General features: G+C 46.3%; 1 protein-coding gene across 3 annotated transcripts in view; it reads left to right on the plus strand.

Annotated features, from left to right (window-relative positions):
- The first annotated feature begins 4,097 nt into the window (after positions 1 to 4,097).
- ATOH8 (atonal bHLH transcription factor 8) overlaps positions 4,098 to 25,710 on the plus strand; it is a 36,089-nt gene continuing 14,476 nt past the window's right edge. Inside the window, exons 1-3 of one of the 3 annotated variants that reach the window (XM_042855569.2) lie at positions 4,098 to 5,112; positions 21,445 to 21,636; positions 22,362 to 22,859. In XM_042855569.2, coding sequence (XP_042711503.1) covers positions 4,462 to 5,112; positions 21,445 to 21,636; positions 22,362 to 22,403 — 885 coding nt within the window. In that variant the 5' untranslated portion in view covers positions 4,098 to 4,461 and the 3' untranslated portion in view covers positions 22,404 to 22,859. Of the gene's footprint in view, positions 5,113 to 21,444; positions 21,637 to 22,361; positions 22,860 to 25,710 lie in introns of those variants that run through there. The other 2 variants (XM_042855568.2, XM_005292469.4) reach the window with 2 other exon arrangements.

The following is a 25,710-nucleotide window of genomic DNA, read 5'->3' on the forward strand; positions in this document are numbered from 1 at the left end:
TCTTCCTCTCCCACCTCATTCCCAGCCTGTCCTCACTCTGCATTCAAGTGAGGCTGTTCCTCCTTCTCCTCCATACTGCTTGGAGGAGTGCACCGGCAGGAGGAGCGCTGCTAGCACAGGCCTTAACCTCCCTGCTTTCAGTGCCTGGTCCAGAATTGAGGCAACACTTAGCAGCCAGGAGGAGGAATTACAGGAACAGTTCTGCTTGGCTCCTGCAGCCCTGAGCAGGAGCATGCTCAGTACAGATGGAATCTTCAGAGAGTTTAGCTGCCAAATTCTAGTAAACTTCTACTAAGAATGTGCACAAAACAATTAACAGAGGCTTCTAACTCAGCCAAAATTGGGTGGATATTAGGAGTGGCTTATTTCCGTTTAGCTAAGCTGATTCCTAATTACTTTAACTAAATTGACATAAACCAGGCTAAAACTGAAATAAAAGTTTCTACAGTCTTTTGCACCAGCTTAACAATATCCATTTAGAATCACACTTTAAATTAAAATAGTGCAACTCTATATGTAGACAAGCCTGATGTTAAATGACCAACAGCAAAGGGTTATATTATCTGTTATACTCCCCTCCGCTTCTATAGGCACTGTGATTTCTCCATCTAGTTTTTGTTACATGCAAAGATAAAAATCATCATCATGTTTATCACCGATATCTCAGGGTTTGGCGTTTTAACAGCTACTGCTTGAGCTAAAGGACAGGCAGAGTTGCGTCAGTTTAATGTAAGGTGTATTTTTAAACTAATTTAGTTAAGCCAGTGCAGAAGGCTTTGTGGACACTCTTATTTTGGCTTAAACTAGGATTATTTCATGTTTAAGCTAAAGAGAAATAAGCCACTCTTAAACTAAAAGAAGAGTCTCCACACAGGGGCTTGCACTGGTTTAACCATACCAATTGAGCTAACTTGATTTAAGAAAACCACTGCAAATGTGTGCATATACATGGCCTAAGTCCCTTAGCTGGCAGCTGTCACGCCTCTGCTGAAAGATAGACTTCTTGGGCGAATTAACTTTTAAGGTAGAGCATGCAGAGAATTGCTGGTGAGATCGTCCCACTCCCTCCCCCGTGATGTTGCATTCCATATGTTTTATGGAAATATGCTTATGAGTGTGAATATGATGTAACTGGACTATGCTTTATGCAAAAGGTCTCTTGTAAGGTATCATAACAAAGGCTATAACCTACTGAATATATTCCTCCTATTTGTATGCATGTATCATTCTTGTATCTGAAGCTAGAAATATGAAGTATAACACTGAGGTCCTATTGTAATTATGCAAAGTATGGGCCATTAATGGTGGTTTACCATCTTGATGGCTCCCATTGACTAGGACAGCCTTCCTGTATATGTGTGGGCCAACCCAGAAAGAATGGAGACTAGGGGTCTTACAGTGACATGTGACCATGTCAACTGATAATGAAAGCCATCTTAAATCTGGTACTTTCCCATTTAGAAGGAGGGGCAGGGACCCAGAGAGAGAAAAGATTCCCGCCTTGTGCCAAACCTATAAAAAAGGATGGAGCAGGACAAAAGGGGCTGCCAGTCATGAGAAAACCCCTGCTTACCACCTGAGATGTCTGCTGGATCTAACAAAGATTGTACCAGGGGAAAGGATTGGGCCCAGACTAGGAAGGAGTCTAGTCTGTGAAAGAAGCTTATTGGAACATCTCTGAGGGTGAGATATTATGTGCAATCAGTTTCTTAATGTATTAGGCTTAGACTTGCGTGTTTTTGCTTTATTTTGCTTGGTGACTTACTTTGTTCTGTCTGTTATTACTTGAAACAACGTAAATCCTACTTTTTATACTTAATAAAATCACTTTTGTTTATTAATAAACCCAGAGTAAGTAATTAATACCTGGGGGAGCAAACAGCTGTGCATATCTCTCTATCAGTGTTATAGAAGGTGGACAATTTATGAATTTACCCTGTATAAGCTTTATACAGAGCAAAATGGATTTATTTGGGGTTTGGATCCCATTGAGAACTGGGTGTCTGGGTGCTGGAGACAGGTAACCTGCTGAGCTGTTTTCAGTTAAGTCTGCAGCTTTGGGGGCAAGGACTAGACTCTGGGTCTGTGTTGCAGCAGGCTAGCATGTCTGGCTCAACAAGACGGGGTTCTGGAAGTCCCAAGCTGGCAGGGAAAATGGGCCCAGAGGTAATTTCAGCACATCAGGTGACAGTCCCAGGGGATCTCTGTGACCAAACCCGTCACACCCCCCACCCACACACACACACTTGGGTAATTTGGGGGAAGCCATGCCTACAGAAAATCCCTACATCAGCCTTCATCTTTAAAAGAATTAGGAACCGGAAGTCAAAAATAGGGAGAAAATTACAAGTATTATGTTACATTACCTATTATTAATTAGTAATAATACTTTGTTTCATCTGAGGCTCTCAAAGCACTTTAAAGGCATCCCTTAACTTTTACAACTGTGCATGAGATAGAGAAGTTCCCTATCTGCATAGGGAATTTGAGGCACTGAGAATTAAAGCAATTTTCCCAGCAAGACAGTGGCCAAGGTGGGAACAGAACTTAGTTCTTTTGACTCCTGGGTCTTGTGTTTTAATAGCGGAGACAGTGTGGTTTAGTAGGTAGGACATTGGACTGGGCATCAAGACATCAGGGGTAATTTTCAGAAACACCTAAGTGGCACAGGAGCCTAAGTCCCATTGACTTCCAATGGGTATGTCTACATTGTAATTAGACACCCGTGGCTGGCCCGTGCCAGTTGCGTTGGCCTCATGGGGCTTGGGCTAAGGGGCTGTTTGCGATGCAGACATTCCTGCTGGGACCCTCCCCCCTCGCAGGGTCCTAGAGCCTGAGTGCCAGCCAGAGCCCAAATAGCCACACCACAATTAAACAGCCCCTTAGCTCGAGCCTGGGGAGTCCCAGTCAGCCGGCATGGTGCAGCTGCATGTTTTTAATTGCAATGTCGACTTAAGCTCCCAAGTGTCAACTTGCGAAAATGGTAATTATGCTAAGTCATCTAAATGTTTCTGAAGAGGTTTTACCCTTGGTTTTTATTCCCAGCTTTGTCACTGATGTGACGTTGGGCCAGTCTCTTCACCACACACCTCTGTTTGAGGGATTTCAGGGTAGCAGCCGTGTTAGTCTGTATCCTCAAAAAGAACAAGAGTACTTGTGGCACCTTAGAGACTAACAAATTTATTAGAGCATAAGCTATATGCATCCGAAGAAGTGGGTTGTAGCCCACGAAAGCTTATGCTCTAATAAATTTGTTAGTCTCTAAGGTGCCACAAGTACTCCTGTTCTTTTTGTTTGAGGGAAATACCCTTTCTTTAGCTTGTCTGGGCTGTATGGTCTTCAGGGACTGTCTCTTACTATGTGTTTGTACAGTGCCTACCACTGGGGTGCTAATAAATAATCATCCTCAATAAGTAACTCACTCGCCAAGGCTTCCTCGGTTTTGTTTGTAAAAATCAAAAAATGGTCTTTGCAGTAGAAGCAGCTTAAAAGCAGAGTTAAACTCAGTACCAAAGCCGCAGCAGCAGGAGAGATCTGAGAAGTAAGAAGACAGAAATGCCTCGCCTGTCTCAGAGAGATCTTTGCTAAATCATAGGGCTGCCTCGGCTCTCACTCCCTCAGGTCGAATAACTCCTGCTGGCATAATTAAGAAGAATGTGTCAAGTTAAGCACCTCCCCAGCCAGAGTTCTTCTCATACCCTAAAGATCAGTTTCTTCCCCTTGTATGTGAGTGATCAATGAGGCTGCTAGCAGTGTTAGGCGGGACCTAGAACCAAGACGACCCTCTTCAGCCAGCAAATAAAAATAAATAAATAGACCCCTGACCAGTGGGGAAGGGCAGGAGAAAAGGACTGCAGGAAACCAGGCATCTCACCATTAATTTAGGAAGATATGGGGGAACTGTTCCATGTATAAAGCAGCACATCGTGAATTGCTCTTAGAAAGTCTGTGTCTCTAGTAGGGGTGGGAGTTTGTCTCTGCCTGTGTGTCGGGAAGAAACAGACTATTATAAAACAGCAAGTGGGGGGGGGAGTGAACAAAGGAGATTGGCAGCACAGCTGTTGGGGGGGGGGGGGCGGGGAATGCTTCCTGTTTCTTTAAAGCTCATCTGTGGGGTTGCAAGGCTGGAAAGTCTCTTGGCCGTGCGAGGCAGTCAGCTTGTCACAGGCGGCGCGCTGACTGATCTCTCTCACAGGGGCTTCTGTGTAAACTGAGGCTAAACAAACACAGATGGAGCGCAGCGTGCACTCCCCAGACAGGCGGCCAATGCGGCAGGGACTTCAGCTGACATTCTGACTGCTCCAGGGGAGAGCCCCCCGCCGCCCTGCCTGTGCCGAGCCGCGTGGTAGCCCAGCTGCGGCAGCAGAGCAGGAGGGGGAGGGAGGGTGTATGTCTGCAGGGGGGGAGCCAGCGACCTGCGAGAGAGCGCGGCCGGCCGGCACTCACTGACAGGCGCCCGACATGAGAAACATGCAGCTCCTGGACGAGGAGCCGTGGCAAAGCCTGTGCGTGAAGGAGCTCGGCGGCCTCAAGAAGCTGAAGCGGAAGCACAAAGAGCCGCCCGCGAACGGCTACAAAAGTTTCAAAGTGGCGCTGAAAGTCAGCGAGCGCGCGGCCGGCGGGAGGCAGCTGGAGAGACCCGCGAGCCTGGTGCCCGAGAGCGGGGCGGCGGGCAGCTCGCAGGGGGCGGCGGCCCCGCCGCTCCTGGGCGGCAGAGAGGCGGGCAGCGCCGCCGGGGCGCTGGACATGCGGAAAGGCGCTTTCCCGGCGGCAGGACTCGCCTCCCAGCCCCCGCGCAAAGAGCCCGGCTTGCCCCCGGCCGCTTTGAACGGGCTCCAGCCGTGCCCGGGGGAGCAGAGCCTCCCGTCCAGGCTCGTCTTGTGTCCGCCGCCGCCGCAGCGCCCTTTGGAAAGTGCCTACGCCTCGGTCGCACATGGCGCTTACAACAGCACGCCCGAGTCCGCCGCATCGCCTAGGAAACGGCTGGGGGAACCGGCAGGCGTCTCCTCGGAGATCAAAGCCATCCAGCAGACCCGGCGGCTGCTGGCGAACGCCCGGGAGAGGACCCGCGTGCATACCATCAGCGCAGCCTTCGAGGCGCTGCGAAAACAGGTACTCGCATCCCCCCTCCCCTCTGCTCATCAATCACCCCGGGCATGCAAGCTCCTGCCTGGCCCATCTCCGCTGCGTGGCTGCCCCCCTTCCCCCAAAGAAGTTTGACTTCAAAGGAGAAGAAAATGACCCCCTCTCCCCCCGTGCTGTTTCGCCCTCTTCCCTGATTTTGCGGGGTGTAGTGGGGGCTTTCGGGGTGCGCCTCTCCGCTTGTCTTTTTAAAGACATTTGCCTGCCACTGAAATGCTAATACATCCGCCTCGGATTGCGGGAGATACCCTGAGCCCTGCTGCTGGGGCATTCCACGCAGTGGGGGCGCTTTCCGTGACCTTTGTCACACTTAACTTCACCCAAAAGGTCACTAAACTTTTTGTGCGCCAGAGTTTTTGTTTTAATTCCTAATGAGATTAGGAGGGGAGGGGAGTCGAGGAGGTAGTTTGATAGAATAGAGGGTATTCATGCTGCACAGGATGGGTGTGATAAAGCGAATTACTGGACAGTTTAAAACTTTGGATCTAACACGGCGTTTTTTCAGCACCAAAAACTGCTCCTGGATGCAGCATTCCTCTCATCAAAAGAGTTCACGTGGGTTTCATGCTGGGGATAAACAATATCTTCCTAAATCAAGCCCATTGTCCTATTGATTACACCTCATCTTACTCGTATCATTTTCCCAGAGATATTTTACTTTTTCTGTGTGTTAAACAAGCTCTGAAACTCAACTTTATTTGGGGTCGCCTGCATTCGCTCCATGAGTTATTATTACAATACAAATACAGCCTGATTTAGTGGAGCGAGGGATAAGGGCAGAGTGCAAGAGCCATTAATAGTGCTCACCAGGCTGGTCAGTGGTTATCAAAACTTTTTTTTTAAATGTTAGAGCAGCAAAGGAGAGAGAGAGAGAGAGATTGAAAATTGACTCTTAAAAACCTCCCCCCAAAATCACACTGGCTTTTTATAGGGGCAGCTTATTCATACCAGGCAGGGGGTGGGAGAGAGAGCTGTAGCAAACTGTTTGCCAAAGTTGTGAGCTACAATGAAGCCTAAATCCCACCTCATGACACAATAGCTCACCTCACTCTTGCTGTTTACCTGGAAGAGTTGGGCTGGGAATTTTCAAAGAGACACAAGGGAGTAAAGGAAATCAACTCCCGTTGACTTTTGAGTTGGCTGTCTAAACCCTTAGGCCTCTTTGACATCCTCACCCTCATTCATCATTCTACATGATCCATCTTCAAGGTACCCTTTAAGCCAATGTGAAGAAAAAGCTTTCTTTTAAAAAAGCATATAAAATCCTCATCATCCTGCCTGAATGGGAAATATAAACTTTTTCCAAGCGCAGAAGAGAACGTCTGAAATGTTAAATAATGCTCAGGACAATGTCGCTGCGACATGGTCACCTTCCGAACATGGTGTTGAGTGAAGCAGCTTAGTGTGAAGGAAGCACCTCTATCCGCCCGTCTGGTGACGCTAGACCCATTCAGCAAGGTTAACTCTAAGCCCTTGAATAGGTCCACATGCTTATGTATCTTGCAAAAGTGAAGCCTTTCATGTTAGTTAGTTAGTTGTAGGGTTTTTATGGTGTTCATCACCACAGTATCTGAGCACCTCCCAGTACATAAGAACAGCCATACAGGGTCAGACCAAAGACCCATCTAGCCCAGTATCCTGTCTTCCAACAGTGGCCAATGCCAGGTGTCTCAGAGGGAATGAACAGAATAGGGAATCATCAAGTGATCCATCTCCTGTCGCCCATTCCTAGCTTCTGACAAACAGAGACTAGGGACATAATCCCTGCCCATCCTGGCTAATAGCCATTGATGGACCTATCCTCCATGAACTTATCTTGTTCTTTTTGGAAACCTGCTATAGTCTTGGCCTTCACAACATCCTCTGGCAAAGAGTTCCACAGTCAATGAATTTATTCTCGCAGCACCCTTGGTAGGTTGGGATGTGTCTACAGAGACGCTAAGGTAGTTTAGTGGCTGTAGAGATCAGGGCTATAACAGAACATCATTTGGTCCTGTCTGCACCAGCAAGAAAGACCCAAGAGGGTTATAACATGACCTCCAGACCTTGCAAAATGTGCTGAGTAGACAGGTCCTGTGAAAGAGAGGAGAGAGAGCCGGGACTGGAGCCTGCAATGAGTGCTCAGCTGTTCTCAAAACCAGTCCCAGGAGTGCAATGAAACGGGAGGTTCTGACCTATCACATTTTGTGAGCCCCAAAATAGCGCTTTTCAGTGCTTAGTCTTCCCCTTAGTTGACTAATTAAATTGTTTTCCACTGTAGTGGCCTGCCTGGTGAAAGCAGAGAGCCATTAAACAACAGTTCCCCATGCTTGGCCAGCTTTTGTTCCTTTGCCTTCTCTGTAAATGCCAGTAAGAGCATTCCAAGGATATGAAGGATACAGCAGGCAGGGTCACATAAGGTTCCCTGTCATAGCAGGGGTCTGATCCTGCAAGGTGCTGAACAATCACATTACGCAGAAGGTCCTTTCAGCTTGGTCCTGCAGCCCTTGCTTACATGAACAGGCCCATTGGTGTTAGTGAGACTTGCAGGGTTTCTGAATCAGACCCTTTGGTTCCATCTTGCAGCCTTTACTCATGTGAACTGTTGGATTGGGTCACCTGAGAGAGGGCTTCAGGATCAGGCCCGTTTTTTCTGTACATGGTTACTTTGTGCTCTCCCTTCAAGGAATATCTCGTGAAGTTTCTAGCTTTGCTGCCTGAAAAGCTTCCGAAGGATGATTTTGATTTTAAGGGTGGGTGGCTGCCTATCCCAGAGTGATTGGTTCATTTGCCCCCGCGTTATTATCCACTTTTGTGAACACACAGGGACCATTGCTAATCCCATTGAAGCAAACAGAAGTTTTGCCATTGATCTCCATGGAACAAGATTAGGCTCATCATGGGGCAGTTTTTCAGTGTAAAGTCACTCATTTGTCCCTACGTTAAGATATTATTATTATTATTAATTATATTGTGGAGGCAGCAGAAAGCTTCAATTAAGATTGTGGCCCCACGGTGCTAGGCCCTGTGCATACACATAGTAAGAGGGAGTCTTGCAAAACTAAGCCTTTTGTAAGTTTAAAACTAGACACTTGATATATTTTTGTTTTCAAAAACTGCTGCCCCATTATGGCTGTTCAGTGACCGGTGTGCAATGCATATGTCTGTGTCAGTCCAGTTCTCAATGGACAGACATCCAGGTAACAACAACAACAACAACAAAAACACAATGGAAAGTGGCACTAATTTCCCAACTCATTGGCAGTCTCCATCCTTGCCGACCTCAAGCACAAACCGAGCGAGCAGCACACTGAGGCCCGACTCTTCTGGGAACTGGGCATTTCATGCAAAGTTCTTAAACTCCTGGGTTTGGCCCTATCTCCATAAATTATTTCAGCCCTGGATTCAGCTGAGTGTGCAAGGAACAAGTGAGCATGGAGAGCAGCCTGAGCTCTCCGCTCACCCCCAAAGCCGCTGCCCCCAGGTCAGTGCTGAAGCACTCTGAACAGGCTGGTGCCTGGGCTGTGGAGAGACAACTTAGCGGTAATTCCCCAGACGAGGTTTGTTTTCCCTTAAGAAAAGCACTGGCAGGTTTTCTTGGCAATTCAACGCGGGGAAGGGATAGGTCAACGGATCATCGTTTAGTGATGTTTTGATTTGTTTTTCGTTAACTGCCAACAATGTGCTTGGCACTACATGTGACAAGGGGGAAGATTCAACAGATGAGCAACCATCCTGCCCCTGTGCAGAGCACTGGCTTCCAACTTGCATCACCCGTATCAAATCTGATGGCGAAATGGCAAGGCCTTCCCGGCGTCATTCAGATAGACCTGGGAAATTATAGCAGATACTTCTTCTGTAGCATGCTGAATTCAGTGGAGCTGACAGCAGCTGAGGATAGGCCCACACTGTATATCTGAACAAATCTGACAGAGTTTAGTAACCTCCTTCCCATTCCTACGCCCTTGAACTCAGCTTTCAAGCTGTGGTGATCGGTTTTGTACTGAATATAGGACAGAGCAGGTTTAATGTGCTTCCATTGTGGCATGATATAGGCATCCATAGGTAAGGAACTGCCTGACATTTCTTGCATTCCTGGGCAAAGAGCTCAGATAGGGATTATACAGAGATTCATTTGTAGAGATTAAACTGGCAGATCTCAACTAAGTGAAGCCTTAATGCCTGCCCCCGGCATGCTGGACAGGAGGTAATCCCCATACTCTGCCCACTAGGAGAAGGTTACACACAGACCTCAGTTTATTTGTTAAGTTATTCCTCCATTCCTTCCTTGTCATCACACAGCGATCTCTTAAGCAGCTGGGATTCTTTCCCTGAAGCATTGAAACCGATACCTTGCCATAGGCTGGGCGGCAAGTGGCGCAGAAGAGAGTCACCATTGCTGATTCTGTTTCCCAGCCCTACGCTCCTTCTTTGGGAAGGGAACAGGAGCTCTGAAATCAAAGCAGAGGTGTCATGTTGTACACCAGCAACTGGGAGATGAGGGCTGGAAAGCAAGTGCAACAGAGCTATACGTTCAGATTGTGCTTGTGGGGAAATGGATTTAAATAGACTTTGCTCACCAGAGTTTCAGTCCACTCGACTATGAAGTAATCGTTTGGGGCTACAGGGCCTGATCCCGCAGCCCTATCTCATATAAGACACTGCAGCAGCCTCAGCTAAAGTGCTCACGTAAGCAGAGGCTTCAGGATTGGGCCCATAGCTACTAAGCCGCATGGGGCCCAATTCAGTGAAATGAGAAGAAAAATGCTGCTTCTCTGCAATATGTTCTCTCTTTCCATCCTGTTCCTGAATCCTACTTCCCAGCCCACCCTAAGTCAAGCAACTGGCATGCAGCATGCTGGGCAGCGGCATACGTACACTATACAGCTGTGCACATATGGCACACATGTTTCAGCTGTATTTGCTAGCTATCCAGATGGCAGTAAGGCTGTTTTTCTGCCTGGTGGGGAGAAGAATCAACCACAGTTGTTTTGCAGAAGGAGAGAGTAATCCAGGCATGTTGTTAAGTACTTAGCTATCCCCACTCTGCTCCCCTGTTCAGACTTCTCCTCCGAGATGGGAGTTGGAAGGGCAGTTGTATATTCTGGAAAGCAACTCCGCTTTTTAAAACGAGAGCAGCAGTTGGTTATTGCTGCACTACACTGGGTCCCTTCTGTTTGTATCTATGCCACCAGTAGCATGAATTTCTCTCTCCCTGCATTTCTAATGCATCCATCACTATAGTATCTTGGCACCAGACTGCCTAGCCACTCTGTAGTATCTAGCTGCTAAGACGACAATGCTGTCAGAGCATTACTGGAGTGGTACACAAGCGAATAGCCGTTTCTTTCCCTAGAGATTTCCACAAGTGACTTCTTGGTACTGGCTACTGGAAAAGTTATTCCCTGATATCTGTGGCTCTTTCCTCAGAGCAACATCTTCCCACTAATACAAAAGACTGTTGGGATCGACAGAGTAGTTCCTGCTCCATGCTAGGATAATGAGACAAGGGCCTCACTATCTGCATGCACTAAAACACTTTAAAATAGTGCAAACGCTTTTGCTCGTTTTTCTTGCTGCTGCTGCCTCGTCTCACAGACAGCAGAGAGGGACTACAAGCTGTAGACCAAGCGTGGCCAAACTGTGGCTCACGCGCCACATGTGGCGCTTTTACAGTTAAAGTGTGGTTTACGGAGCCTCCCCAACCCCCCTCCCCATTCTTCGCCTACCAGACTGGGCGTGGGGGGTGGGGAGCTTGAGGCTTCTGTCCTGTGGTGGAACTCGGAGCTTCTGCCCTGCAGAGAGGGAGTCTAAGGGCTTTAGACTCCCATGGGGGTATCGGGACAGAAGCCCCATGCCCCGGCAGGTGCTGCTCCAAGCGGCAGATTGTGCATGTCTTGCAGCTCTCAAATGCTGAAGATTATTGTATGCGGCTTGGAGCGTCAGTAAGTTTGGCCACTCCTGCTACAGACCCTCAAATATAGGGCCATGGGGTTTCCCCCATTAACGCACAGCTCACCATCCTGAAAAACGTTCGGCTTCCATTGCCTGTCCTAGTGATGTCAGTGTGGCCATTTTCTATTCTATTCTATTCCGGTTCTTATACCGCGCCCATCACCATGGTATCTGAGCATGTGACATGACAAGGCTCTGTTTCCATAGACTCTCTTGTACCCCCTATCATTCCTGGTGGCCACTGTCTTTCAGGAGCCCAGATGCTATAGAGGGAGAAGACATGCTTCCAGTGCTTTGTTAATGAGAACAAAGTTCCATCTCACCTCATTCTGAGTTCACTTATGTTGGCGAAATTCCAGTGGCTTCAGTGAAGGTACATTATTGTAAACCTCGCGTAAGAGTGAGATCAGAACAGGCCAAACCATGTTCAAATGAGGCAGAATGATGGTATCAAAATGAATGAAACACCCATGCCAGCATGTTTTCAAACACGCCACTATTTGGGCTAGGATCCGGAGACACTGTGAAAGCTAGCTCAGTAACCAGCAACAATGCAGCAGTGTCTCCGTTTCAGTTTACAAATTCAGTTTTGCAGCAAGAGGGACCTATGCCAGAATAAGTGGCAGAGTCTTCCACCATGTCATTCATTTGCATCCCACTGGTGCTGAATTCTGGAACAGCCAGTTTAAGAGCTGAGAAAACTCAAATGGCAGCAAGATTTCCACTGATAGGAGGGGAGGCCCGCATCTCTCTGTCTGATCTGGAGAGCTGCCCACATTGGCACATAGGCAGTTTTTTGATGTTCGCCTCTCAAACTCCTCCTCAAAAATATGGTCCACGGAGCCCCAGTGAGTTGGAGTCACTATGCTGGGAGCAGATATTTCCACAGATAGTGGGGAGATAGCTCAGTGGTTTGAGCATTGGCCTGCTAAACCCAGGGTTGTGAGTTCAATCCTTGAGGCTGCAATTTAGGGAACTGGGGCAAAAATCTGTCTGGGGATTGGTCCTGCTTTGAGCAGGGGGTTGGACTAGATGACCTCCTGAGGTCCCTTCCAACCCTGATATTCTATGATTCTATGATTCCTCCCCTTCAGCTAGGTCAGCATTTTTCTAAACCTTTCCACCACCACATTTGTACTCCTTTCTTTCTCTTCAGTAGTTGATAGGCCCACTCTCCAGGCTGATGGGTGTCCCAGGGATGTTTTACTCACGGTTTTCACAGCTTTTTGTGCTACTGGGAGCTGAATTTACCGCCCTTTCGCATTCCTTCACTGCTGTCTGCTGGTGTCCGTGTCCCTCCCTTGGCTGCTATTCACTGGTAGTTGAATGAGTGTAAAAGAGATCCCACGTTCACAGGACTTAACTCTTCAGCCCACTGATGGTCACTTACAGTGTGTGTCACCAGGAGCAGATTGAGGCCCTGATCCGGCTGTCATTGAAAAGCCTCCCGTTGACTTTACTACAGGTTGGAGCCGGCCTGACAGGGTTTGTTCTGGCTCCAATGCTGTCAGCAGAGAGACTCCCACTGACTTCAATAAGAGCTGAATGTGCCCCCAAGGGAGGATCCCTGCCTTCAAGGCTCATCCCCCAACAGAGCTCTCCAGGTGTAGCATTTCCATTGTGCGTGGCAACGGAACTTTGCAACATTAATCTGGCCCGGGAGCGGTTTAAACCATTTCCGAGTTACACTATTATGATTTCCAGTGCCATGGGAGTACATGGTGCTTTACAGCAAAGGGAGATGACAAGGCCCCAGCCATGAACACCACACAATCTAAATTAGACAGATAACACAAAGCTGGGCAACGGAACAAGGGAGAAGAAAGTAAAGAAAACAGAGAAAACTCCCAACACACCTCCCCAAACTAAGGAAAAATGTTACACAAAGAACACAGTCTTGTGCCTGTTGTTGCTTGATGTCTAATTGGCTTTTTCACCTGATAAAAAATCCTGTGACTGACAATATGTATTGTCTCTTTCTGCTGTAGACACAGTCAGTTATCCTTCCCTCTCCCCTAGGGCTCAATCCAACTCCCACTGAAATCAGAGGAAAGACTCCTATTGACATAAATGGGTATTGGATCCAACCCCCAGTCCCTGCCTGACTGACCCTAGTCTGCTCTCAGATTATCCTCTTCAGCAACTACGGTGGCAGTGAGGTGGGACAGTGCGCAAGCACCGAATCATCAATACTGTTATTGTCAGCATCTTCATTCACGTCCTGCATGTGCTTTGTCCCTTGACCAATTTGTGTGTTGGCCACAGCTTGATTCATCAATAACGTTAGTGTTATCACCCCAGTCCTATCTAATTCTGCCCCCGGCATAACTTGGAGAGCAGCGTTCATATGCAGAGGGAGGCACAGGGAAGCAGGACCCTGCTCCTCAGTGAGAGGGTAGAGTTTTCCCACGTGGCAGCCAGCACTGCCTGAGAAGCTGTTTTCCAGGAGGTGCTCTGTTGACAGACACCTGGGGACAGTGGCCAGAGCAGCTCACAGAGAAGCAGAACAATAATCCAGGTTTGGCAAATGAGTCAGAAGGATCAGGGGGACCATTTGGCCCTGGTGTAAACAGGTGCCACTTCAGTGATGCTTACTCCTGAGCTGAATTTGGCCCCCTGGGTCCAAGCTCAGGTGGCTCACTGGAGCTGCTCCTGGTGCCACAACGTCCACACCGCTATTTTTAGCTTGAGCTGAGCTAGAGTGAGTCTGTCTACCCAGGCTGGGTAGCACACTTGCAGCTGCAGTGTAGACACACCAGTAGGGCCCAGTCCCATACTTGAAATAAACGTCAGGGTTTTCTGCTACGTAGGAATAATCCTATGCACTATATAACATTGCTTGCCATCTTGTACCTGTAAATCACCTGACATGCATAAGGCATATCTAGCTATGGGAAAGCTCTTATAGGGCAGTGGGAGGGCTGCAGCAATGGAGATATCCTTGCTCACAGAATCACAGTCCAGAAGGTACCACCAGCTCATCTAGAATATGTGAACCCCGTGCACATGCATTCTTCACCAGCCCTACACAGTACCTAGCACAATGGGACGCAGCTCCTTGCCGGGGCTCCAAGGTACTGCCGTAATACAAACAAATCACGGTCTGGGATCCCAGGCGCACTTGGGGCAATCAGGGTAGATAATGTAACTGTAAAAAAAATCCATATCCAGAGAATTAAAACAAACAAAACAAAAAATCAGTGGCTTGTGCTAGTTCTTGTTTATTTACACATCCATTTCATGACACACACACACTCACCCACCTGCATGTGCTATCGGACAAAACCAAACACGCTCTTCCTCAGCCCTTTTCAAATAACATGTTCCTTTAAATAACAATTTGGGAACATGTGATGATATTTTGGACGTGTTCTTAAACTTGTCAAGGTGGTGAGCTCTCTCTTTTGCTGTCCCAGGCATGATGCTGCCTTTCTCCAAGTCCTAGGGAAATTATGCAAGAGAGAGAGGCAGTAGGGAAGCTTCTTCTAGGAGTAAATCCAGGGAACAGTTCTCCCCACCAGACCCAGCAATGGGCATGGGTGGGAGCTTAAAAACAGTCCTCCTCACTCCCCTATCCTGCCAGTACCCCAGTGAGGTCGCTGAACCCTTGTGGAAACACTAACTCATCTCAGGTTGGAAGGAGTGATATAATAAAGCCAGTGCTATTAAGCACTAGACATTCATGTGAACCTTCTGGAAATTTTTTTGGCATATTGCTCAACACAAACAATGAGACAGTTAAGTTACACTGCGTATTCTAAAAGGACTCATCGAAAAGCCAGCCAACTACCTTCCCAGTGGGGCTCTAAAATATTTTAACTCCCAGCACAAAAATAAACCAGAGGAATTAAAAGATAGGCAAATTCAGCAGCTTATTCTGGCAAATTGTAGAGGCAGTTTGCTGTCAGGAGGCCTTGCTTTATAGCGTAAGCCTGTACGTTTTGCTGCCTAACGTTGCCTTACCAACTCTACAGATGGGGCCAAATTCTGCTCTCATTTACACTTATGTAAATCCAGAGCAAGTCCGTGCAAGGCAGCGAAGTTAGTCCAAATTTACAGCAGTGCAACAGAGCAGGATGGGCTCTAGCCAGGGCCTGGTTCTTCTCTCACTTACGCAGCGTTATAGTAGTGCAACTCCACTGGTTTCGCTAGAGTTGCTGCTGATTTACACCCGTGAAAAGAGAGAGTGGAACGGGCGTCATAGTGTTTATAGGTATGAGCTCATAAGGCATTTGTACGAAAATGAACATGTTCTTTTGATAATGGAAGGGAAATATTGGACCAGCTCCTCAGCTGATGTAAATTGGCATAACTCCATCCAAGTCAATGGAGCACCTCTAATTTACTCCAGCTGAGGATCTGGCCTGTTACTGTGACTATATCTATTGTCCTACTAATTGAGGGAGCTGTTAATGGATCCTGTACCCACTGCTTTCCCCACTTAGGGTAAGTCGATAGCAAAAGCTGTGTACAAGCTAGCCTACCCCAGCTAACTGGAGTCCAGTTAGGGTGGGTAACAATGCCAGTGAAGACAGTGCTGCACAGGTACCCCAGAACCGGGGTACACACTCAGCTCGTTAGCCTGTGCTGTATTGTCTTCAGCTATTGTTACCCTTGGTAGTTGGATTCAAGCTAGCTCAGGTAGGGTGGCCCGTGTGTAGCTTTAGCTGTGTAGACTTCCCCTTACTTTGCTCCACACCACTGTCAGTGGCCTCATGTCACAGCATCTTTCCCTCCAGTGATGGGGATGGGATGCATCTTCCATATTTTATTTCTTTAATGGGATAGGACAGGATCGGACACAAGAGCACAGAGCTGGCTGAGGGCCTGGTCCTAATCCCGTGACGCCAATGGCAAACTTCCCATTGGCTTCAAATGGAGCATCTTTGGGTTCCAAAAGCGTTGCCTCTGAATCATAGCTATCAGAGATGGAACAGACTTGTTACATCAGATCCCATCCATCCTCCTGCCAATGCAGAGTTATTTCCTACAGTGCATTTTCTACAGTGTGCTCTCTGCATTGCTTCCAGCCTGTGCCTGTCTGGGGAACAAGGAAACAATAATAGTACTTAGCCCTTGTGGACTCCAACAAATTTTACAAACATTAACTAATTAATCCCGGGGCCCACACTTCAGCTGCCATTGGGATACCAGCCCAGTGTCTTCTTAACATAGATAAATATAGGGTAGTGCCAATTTCCTTGCCTTTCTGGCAGACAACAGCATTTTTCATATTAGAGAAATCTTCCTTCCTAACTCCTCTATACGTAAAATTGGAGGCTGTGCTACTAGCTGGAAAGCAGCGGGGGGAAGAGAGATGAAGGGAACATTCTAATTAAGTTTCTGTCATAGCCTGAAATTTAGAAATCCCCCTGCCCATGCATTTATGAGTAAACTCACCCATAGTGAATGGATAGTTCTCTGAAAACATCTGCTCAGTGGGCAGCAGCAGTCAAAAAACCTAACAGAATGTTAGGAACCATTAAGAAAAGGATAGATAGACAGAAAATATCGTAAAGCCACTATATAAATCCATGATCCACCCACACCTTGAATACTGCATGCAGTTGTGGTCACCCCATCTCAAAAAGATATATTAGAATTGGAAAAGGTACAGAGAAGGGCAACAAAAATGATTAGGGGTATGGAACAGCTTCAGTATGAGGAGAGATTAAGAAGACTGGGACTGTTCATCTTAGAAAAGAGATGACTAAGGAGGGACATGCTAGAGGTCTATAAAACCATGAATGGTGTGGAGAAAGTGAATAGGGAAGTCTTATTTACCTCTTCACCTAACACAAGAACCAGGGGTCACCCAATGAAATGAATAGGCAGTAGGTTTACAACAAATGTAAGGAAGTACTTCTTCACACATTGCACAGTCAACCTGTGGAACTCCTTGCCAGGGGATGCCATGAAGGCTAAAAGAATAACTGGGTTAAAAAAAATTAGATAAGTTCATGAAGGATAGTTCCATCAATGGCTCTTAGCCAACATGATCAGAGACAGAACCTCATGATCTGGGTGTTCCTAAGCCTCTGACTGCCAGAAGCTGGGACTGGACAATGGGGGACAACAAAGTGCCCTGTTCTGCTCATTCCCTCTGAAGCATCTGGCACTGGTCAGTGTCAGAAGACAGGATACTGGGCTAGATGGACCAGTGATCTGATCCAGTCTGGCTGTTCTTATGTTCATCCTAAATCTTTGTATGTCCCCCATTCAAGCACTAACTAAACCTGATCCTGCTTAGCTTCTGAGATCTGATGAGCCAAGGGTGGTGTGGCTGCAAAAAAAGGTTTGCCCTCTTTAAAAGAGTAAATTAGAAGCCTGCTTCTGCTCTCACTCCTGCCTGTGTAAATCAGTGTATCACTGACACCAATACTGGTGTTACACCAGTGTGAGAGCAGAATCAGGCTGTAAATCTCGAAATACTCTAATACCTGTTCTTGACACTTAAACCTGCTCTTGAAAGAGTCCTTCCCCACCACATGTGCATAGCCAAGGCTTGCAACACCTATGCCCGGCAGTCCACTTCCGGCTTTCTCTTGGGCGAATACCAAAACCCCAATCTGAACTCCCCCTCTTTGGGGAATGTTTGGATCCAGACCAGATCTGAACTTTGTGTCTCAGATCTATTCATAATTAACGCACAAGCCTCTTTATAATTCCCCCATTAAATTTGAGTCAAGATGGGAAGTGCTCCTTGGAAACCTCTATTCTAACATTGTTACTAGAGAGAAAACCCATATGTGTCTGTGTTCCTGTACTGCATGCACCATCCTGCTCTCTGAAAAGCTGAAATTCTCCAGGTGTGCACGCTCTTGAATAAACCCTTATCTCGGGGCTGCTCCAATTTATACCTTGTCACAGTGTACGGAAAAGTGTCTTCTAATCCCAGCTGGTGATTTTCTCTAGGATTTTAACACGGGTATCTTTCTTGAACTTTGTAACAAACATGGCTCACAAAATAAAATAAAAAAACCTTCACAAAAGAGGGGGAGGGGAAACAAAGGAGGGAAAAGATATTTTCCTCCAGTTTTTGTTTTGTAACTGGCGGACATATGTGCATCAGGCTCAAGTATTTCATGGTCCGTTTTACTTCCACTTGATTTAACTTTCTTGCTCTCACTTTGAAATCGTTCCCACTTTTCACCGAAACCTTCCATTTTGCTCTCCATATTGCTTTGATCATCAGCTGTGACTTCTGTTTGATCTTAGATTTTCGTTGGCCCCATCATATCCTTCCAATGATAACAGATATTTTGTTTTTGTCGCTGCCATGGATTCTCCTTTAACAAGAAAAATGCCCAGCTTAAGTCCATTGTGGAGTTGTAGGCAAGGGGCTACTGGAAGTGAAGCACAGTGGGTAGCTGCAAGTGTCAACAAAGGATTGAGAGTAGGCAGGGAGCTCTTGAAAGCCAAGTAAACAGGCTGTTGGGAGAAATTGTGAGCTAGTGGAGAGAACACAAGACTAAGGGTACATCTGTACTACCCACTGGATCGGCGGGTAGTATTCGATGTATCGCGGATCGATTTATCGCATCTCGTCTAGACACGATAAATCGATCCCCAAATCGATGCCTGTACTCCACCTCGGCAGGAGGAGTAAGTGGAGTCGACAGGGGAGCCGCGGTGGTCGACTCGCCACCATGAGGACGACCAGGTAAGTCGAACTAAGATACTTCGACTTCAGCTACGCGAATAGCGTAGCTGAAAGTTGCGTATCTTAGTTCGAACCCCCCCGCTAGTGTAGCCCAGGCCTAAGTGCCAATAGAATTCTTGTGTTCCATTCGTAGCCAGGCCACTGATTTACTGGGGAGCATTATGGACAATACTTAACATGACTCTTACGTGAGAATGTTTTGAGTGCTCCTATAGAGCGATCCTGGCTTGCTTTTGGCATAAAGGAAGGAGACTGCTCCCCAGCACACCAATACAACAGAACACAGGAGGTGATTCTATTACTTAGTAAACATTAGAGCGGGTCCCTGATTCATGTGCTGTGAGAATGCCACCAAGTGGAAGACGGGTTTTCCAAAGAGAGAGAGAGAGAGAGAAGAGCAGGTTCCCTACATCCCCAGTATTACCAATACTGTGCTATACATTTTAAAAATTTGAGGAAAATCCTGTGAAGTTTGTTGGCTTGTTTCTGGAGAAGTGCAAGATACTCCTTGAGGTCTCATCATACAAACCCACATCCTACAAGCTGAGAGACTATGTGTTTGGCAAACATGTTGGACATGGAGGGCCAATGGAATCCCTCCATTAAAATCAATAGCATCACGCCAGGGATGAATTTGGTTCAGAGTATTGGTTGTACGCTCTGCATTATCTGCTCATGGACCTGGAGACAACCTGGCGGGAGAGACATGGATGAGAAGGGCAAAAGCACAAAGGAAGCTTCTCCAATTGTCTAAAAACCCCAGGATCAGGGTGAAAGGGACTCTGCTGGGCAGTCAGACACTACAGAAGAGTTCAGGTATTCCGGGTGATGGGTATAGTATAAAATCTTAGATTGACAGAAAGACAGCCAGCCTGGGTAACTAGTGTACAGGGATGGGTTTCAGATAAATAACTCAGGGCATGTCTACACTACAAACTTAAGTCAACCTATGTTAGGTCAACTTACAGCCACCGCAGTAATTACTGTGGTGGTTCATGTCCACATTGCCCTTCTTCTGTCGGTAGTGTACATCCTCACCAGGAGCGCTTCCACCGAGTTAAGAGTGGCAGTGTGGGGGCTCTGTTCGCAGTTCCCCGCTGGGAGCCCAGCTGCCCCCCGCCCTGGCTCTCTGGTCCCTTCGAGCCCTCCCACCTGCCCTGGGGTGACAGCCAATAGCTGATCTAAGTAATGCAGTATCTACACAGAGGCTGCGTTGCCCTAACCACACCGACATAAGCACTACGCCTCTCGGGGACGTGGAGGTATGATGTTGGCATAGTAGGGCACTTATATCGGCGGGAGCAAAGCTGTAGTGTGTGCACTGACATAATTAGGTTGACATAAGCTTCCTTACATCAACCTAACTCTGTTGTGTAGACCAGGCCTCAGAGTCCAATTTTCTATATGCAGAAGAATCTCACTGATTTTCTCTGAGTGCAAGGCCCACTGGCAGTTCTGTAAATTGGTGAGTCCAGCAAAGCACAAGAATAATACCATTGACTTCAGCTGGGAGAGTTCTCTTTAAAATTGGACCTGAGTACAGTGGGGCTACTCATGTATTAAAGATAAGCATGTACTTAAGAGTTTTGCAAGACCATGATTTTAAATAAATCAAGGCTATTGTAATTTATTTATTTATACAAGTGCCAGTTATTTTTATTAATTTATTATTATTAGTTATTAGTTTTTATTATTCAAATACTTCATATTATACTAGAAAACATTCAGGAATATGTTCTGTGAAAGTCTGAAGTTATTCGTAATATAAGACCTCACCACAGCCCTCTGCTGTTAAATCTTGGCTGAGAAATGGGGTGAGACTGCTGGGTCTTTCATCAGATTTATGGCGTGTGGATTACCTGAGCGAGAATTACTGTCTCAAGGTTCTACTCGGCAACGATGCTGTATTTTTACATCTACATCTGCTGTAAGTGCTGATTGTTGTTGTCAAAGCTCAAGGGGCCAGATTCGGATACCCTCGCGCTCTCGCACTATAGTACGGTACTCTACGAGGAGTCCCACTTAGGTCAGTGTGGCTGCTTGTGGAGTAAGGTGCTACTAGGGCCGGCGCTTCCACTAGGCAACCTTAGGCAGTCGCCGAGGGCGGCAGATTTGGGGGGGATGGCATTTTGCCGTCCTTGGCGGAAATTCGGCGGCGGGGGGGTCCTTCCGTTCCGGGTCTTCGGCGGAAATTCGGCGGTGGGTCCTTCACTCGCTCCGGGACCCGCCTCCAAAGTGCCCCGAAGACATGAAGCGGAAGGACCCCCGCTGCCGAATGCTCAGAGGAGGAGCGCTGCTGCCTAGGGCAGCAATAACCCTGGCACCGCCCCTGGGTGCTACTCAGCGTGAGTGAGGGGATCAGAATCTGGCACAAAGGTTGCAGTATCCAAATGAAACCAGCCAGGCAACTAAGCACAAAACCGAATTCGAGTAAACATTCCGGGCCATATCCTGCCATCAGAATTTAAGCAGAACTGCCCCTGCTGAAATCAAGTCATCTCACACTGGTTTCATTCCCATGGAGATCAGCAGGGGAGTTCTCTTTAAAAAAAAAACTGATGGCACCATATGGCCTTTTATCAGTCAAACTCCTATTTATGTTAAACAACTGCTAAATAAATAACCTACAATTGTTTTGTCATGCCTTCGAGCACAGATATTTTGTTTGTCTGGCCTAATTTTTTTTTTCCTGTTACCCTTTCTAGGTTCCCTGCTATTCTTATGGTCAAAAGTTGTCCAAACTGGCCATTTTGAGAATAGCCTGTAACTATATCCTTTCCCTGGCCAGACTAGCTGACATGGATTACAGCGCTGACCACAGTAACATGAGCTTCTCAGAATGCGTGGAGCAGTGCACTAGGACCTTGCAGGCAGAAGGGAGATCTAAAAAAAGGAAGGTATGTTTCAAGAGAACAAAATAACACAAATAATCCAAGGTGGTTTCCTTCTTTCTCCATCCTTTGAACATTTCCTTATTTTTATTCCTTATTCTTTCCCCATTTTTTGGTTTTCTTCACCTCCTCTCCCCCCCAATCTGTGTGATCTTGTAACAACCACATTCCTCTCTAATCAAAAACTTTTCCATCCTTCCTATTCTCTGGGCCAAGCTCTTCCTCTCGCTACTTGCCCAACACACTTTAACATGACCACGATCCTATTAGCATTGTCTTGTGGCTGTTATTTGTTAAAACAAACCAGCCCTGGGTCGCCTTTTGTAGATCATAAAACACAATCACTCAGCTGTGTTTTCTGTTTTGTTTAATCGAACGCTTATCTCCAAAAAAAATCGTCTGACAACAAAATAAAAAAGAAGTAGCTAATGGAGACACTGTACATATAAACACATTAGCGAGATGTCTGACCTGAAGAACATATGGGTATCTTGGGGAAACAACACTAAATCTAATTACACATTGCATTCCTTCAGGTTACTTAACATTGAACCAATTAGGGGAAATCATCATCAAGCCGCGTTAAAGAGGAAACTGAGCATTCTGCCAGCTTTCCTCTAGGAAAGTGACATGGGTAAATTAAAAGAGTGATTGATGTCTTTGTTCAGAGTTTTATGACAAAAAGAGTTTTGTAAACTTGAATTGAACTTCCCTCCGCATTCTGTACCCAGTTGTCATGCAGGATAATAAATCAGCAGGACTTTAATGGATGAATGGACAGCTAAGCTGAGCAGTATTCACCTTCTTCGGTTGTAGTAAGATCTACCTCTGATTCAGAAAGGTTTCCTCATTTTTTCCCAACAAATACTTTTTTCAGAAACCCAATTTATAAATAAAACAGATTTGCACTCTCCCGGCCTCTTCCTTTAGCTGACATGATTAATATTTATGACTTAGCACACCTTCGTACTCTGTCCCATACAAGACATACACAAAAAGACAAATCCCATGCTCCAAGATGGTTACTATTTAAAATACCGACAGAAATCAGGCTGAGACACACTGAAAGGTCCAGAGGACAGAGTCGACTTAGACATTCCTTACATATATTGCTAACACTTTACGTCATTGTTTCTTAACCAATGGGGTGGGTTGCAAGGGATCACCTGGATGGTCTTATCCCACAGGTTAAGAAAAAAAAAATGGCGTAATTTCATGGTGAGAAGGAATCATGGCAGGGGCAGAAAGAGACCAATTCTCTACCTCTCTGTGCCTCCTGTTGTCACCCTGCCCCTGCTCCATCCCCTTCAGCCCCACAGGGCAGCAGTCCCATCCCTTACTCCCTCCTCTCCTGCATAGCGCTGAGTCTGTGGCAGAGGACAGGACAGTCAACTTCACAGCCTTTTCAAATAGTGCTCGTGAGGCAAGAGAAGAGAAGCACAGCCCAGAACCAGTGCCCCACTTGCCCCAAACTCAGCACCCCAGCAAGCTGCAAAGGATCAGGAGATGGTGGACGGCAGACCAGTTTTTTGGATGATGGATCTCCAATAGTTTGAGAACCAGTGTCCAAGATTATGGAAACTAAAAGAAGGGTTAAAGACATAAAAATCCCAGATTTCAAACTGCTCCAAATTCATGGGTGTTCTGAGCTGTGGTTTAGGTTTGGACTGGTCTTTAATAAACAACTAAACATCTAAATCCTGACATTTATGCTGTTTATTCTCTCAGTTTCACTCGAACATAAAAGAAGATCTCTCCTATTTGCAGAAACTCTCACCGGACAGCAGCACATTCCCCCGCCCCCACATACAACCACTAGTCAGCAACAATAATCACGTCACAAAACAAAATCTTCCTAACCCTCAAATTTCCAAAGAAATGCAAGCCCAGCCCTCCCCAAATGCCTGCTCAGAAATAGAAGGGGGGGCTTTGTCTCCTACACATTGATACCAGACTGATCAGTTTCTATTTCTGAGTCTCACAAACACAATGTTTATGTTTAGAGGTCCCAGCTGGGAAGGGGAACATTTCAGGAAACATCTTCAGGTTTATCCAAGGCCAGAACTAGGCCCGTAGTCTCTATCCAGCAAAGCCGATTCTTCCAGATGAATCAACAAGTGTCAAGTTATCCTGGGCAGTATTTCCTAATGTGCTGGCAAGAAGGCGCTCAGTCAAGGCGAAGAACAAAACTAAGAGCCATTGATTGGACACACTAACCAGTCAATAATTCCAGCAACCAGTCAGAGCGCTGAGAGCAAACCAGCACTTCTATTGGTTAGCAGAATTTGGAAGCTCCCCCTGGTGCCAATGAAAGTAAACCCAAGGACAGTTTTGTCACCGTCAGGGCCAAATCTGACACCTTTTGAAGCTAATGGGAAGACTCCTTTTGACATCAAAGGGTGCTGGATTGGGACCTTTAAATTACAAGAATGTGATCTTTAGCCTTTAAAAATGGGGTGAGGTGAATCTATTTAAATGTAGGAAAAACCCACTTCTTTATACCTATAATCAGAATCTGCTTAATTTCCTCTGCCTTCCCTCTAGCCCCATAATCCATAGCGGTGTAAATATCAGATATGAAAACACTGAAATCATTATTAAAAGGCTGGGATATTTGTTCATAAAAGAACTGAGCTCTGGACTTCAGGTGGTGTAAAAAGATCTCTCTTCTGCGGGGGGTCTTCCTTAAACTGTTGGATGAGGATACAGTGTCTTGGACTGAAACCACTGCTCTCTCGTTAATTTTGAAGTCGGCACGTTTTCCAAGAACTCGGTGTGTTTTTAATCAGGTTTCAAAAGTTGCAGTTCACTGGGTAGTTCTGCTAAATTATCGACTTTGGGTTGTTTGTTCCTTGCTCTTTAAAGTTATAACGAGCCAAGTAAAGACAGTCAAGTCCCCAAGCAATGTCCTTCACTTCACTCCATCCCCCAGTACCTTTATCTACGGTCATCTTTATTTTATTGTGGTTTGTCTCCTTCTCTCGTGTCACTCTCAATTCTCAAGCAGGTTACAGAATGTGCTATGGCGCAGTGAGCTTTTCACACAAAAAGTAGCTGATCGGGGTTTGTTTTGACAGGCAACGGCTCCAGATGTTGAATTTGCTGATGATATGTAGCCTTTTGCTTTGTTTTTGATGTTGAATTATCTGCTATTCCGGACATTAGACTATTGCTCAGACTTTGCTGTTGCAATAGGAAAAACAATGGATTTTTTTCTTTTCACTCCATTGTCTTAATTAGAAGAGTTGGATTTATCCTTTGAAACCTTTTATGCTAGAAAATGCTGCTCTTAACAAGTCTAAAACACAAGGGGATTTGGCAATTTATGCTGCTGTTCTAGCTGAGACTTGACTAAGGGTGTTTGGGGATCCTATTTAAAAGGAACCAAGGGTAAAATGAAAGACTTCAAATGCCTCTTTGTAAAATAAATGGCCATGGGCTATGGGGAGCAAAGGGGGAAGAGAGGATACTTATGAACATCTTCATTTTTTAAATTTGCCTTTCAGTCTGTTATGTAAATCATTTGAGCCATCTCCTGCTCTTGAAGGCACATGCACGAATCCCAGTGAATGGGAGACCTGGATACTCATCCATGGGCAGAATTCAGCACAGAATTCCGTATCTGACAGAGATGGGGTAATAAGCTCCTTTGAAACAGACACAGTGGGGTAGGGAATATCGTGTGGTCACGGGCAGAACTCTCCGTTGGCATTATTGTGAGCGTTGTGGACGTAAAAGCTGCAGAGGGCGGGTCAGAGAAGAGAATACGTATTATATTTTTCTATTTTGTGTGGCATTCCACACACCTACAGAACACAATCCAAAGCCCTCTGAAGTCAATGGAAAGATTCCCCTGATTGCAGTGCGCTTTGGATCAGGCCCTGATAGAGTGCTAACCACACACTATTGCTGTGTAGAAGAGTGGCACACGATACAAACAAGCTTCATTCATTACACAGTCATGACCTACCACTAACACAAATGATCCTTTTTATTGTTCTTTTCCCTCCTCCCCCACTCATGCCTACAAACAGGCAGTGCCTGGGACATAAAGTCTGAGTAAATGGCTTTGCACAAGGG

The sequence above is a fragment of the Chrysemys picta genome, chromosome 5 (genome assembly GCF_011386835.1).
Source record: "Chrysemys picta bellii isolate R12L10 chromosome 5, ASM1138683v2, whole genome shotgun sequence".
In the NCBI taxonomy this organism is placed as follows: domain Eukaryota; kingdom Metazoa; phylum Chordata; order Testudines; family Emydidae; genus Chrysemys; species Chrysemys picta.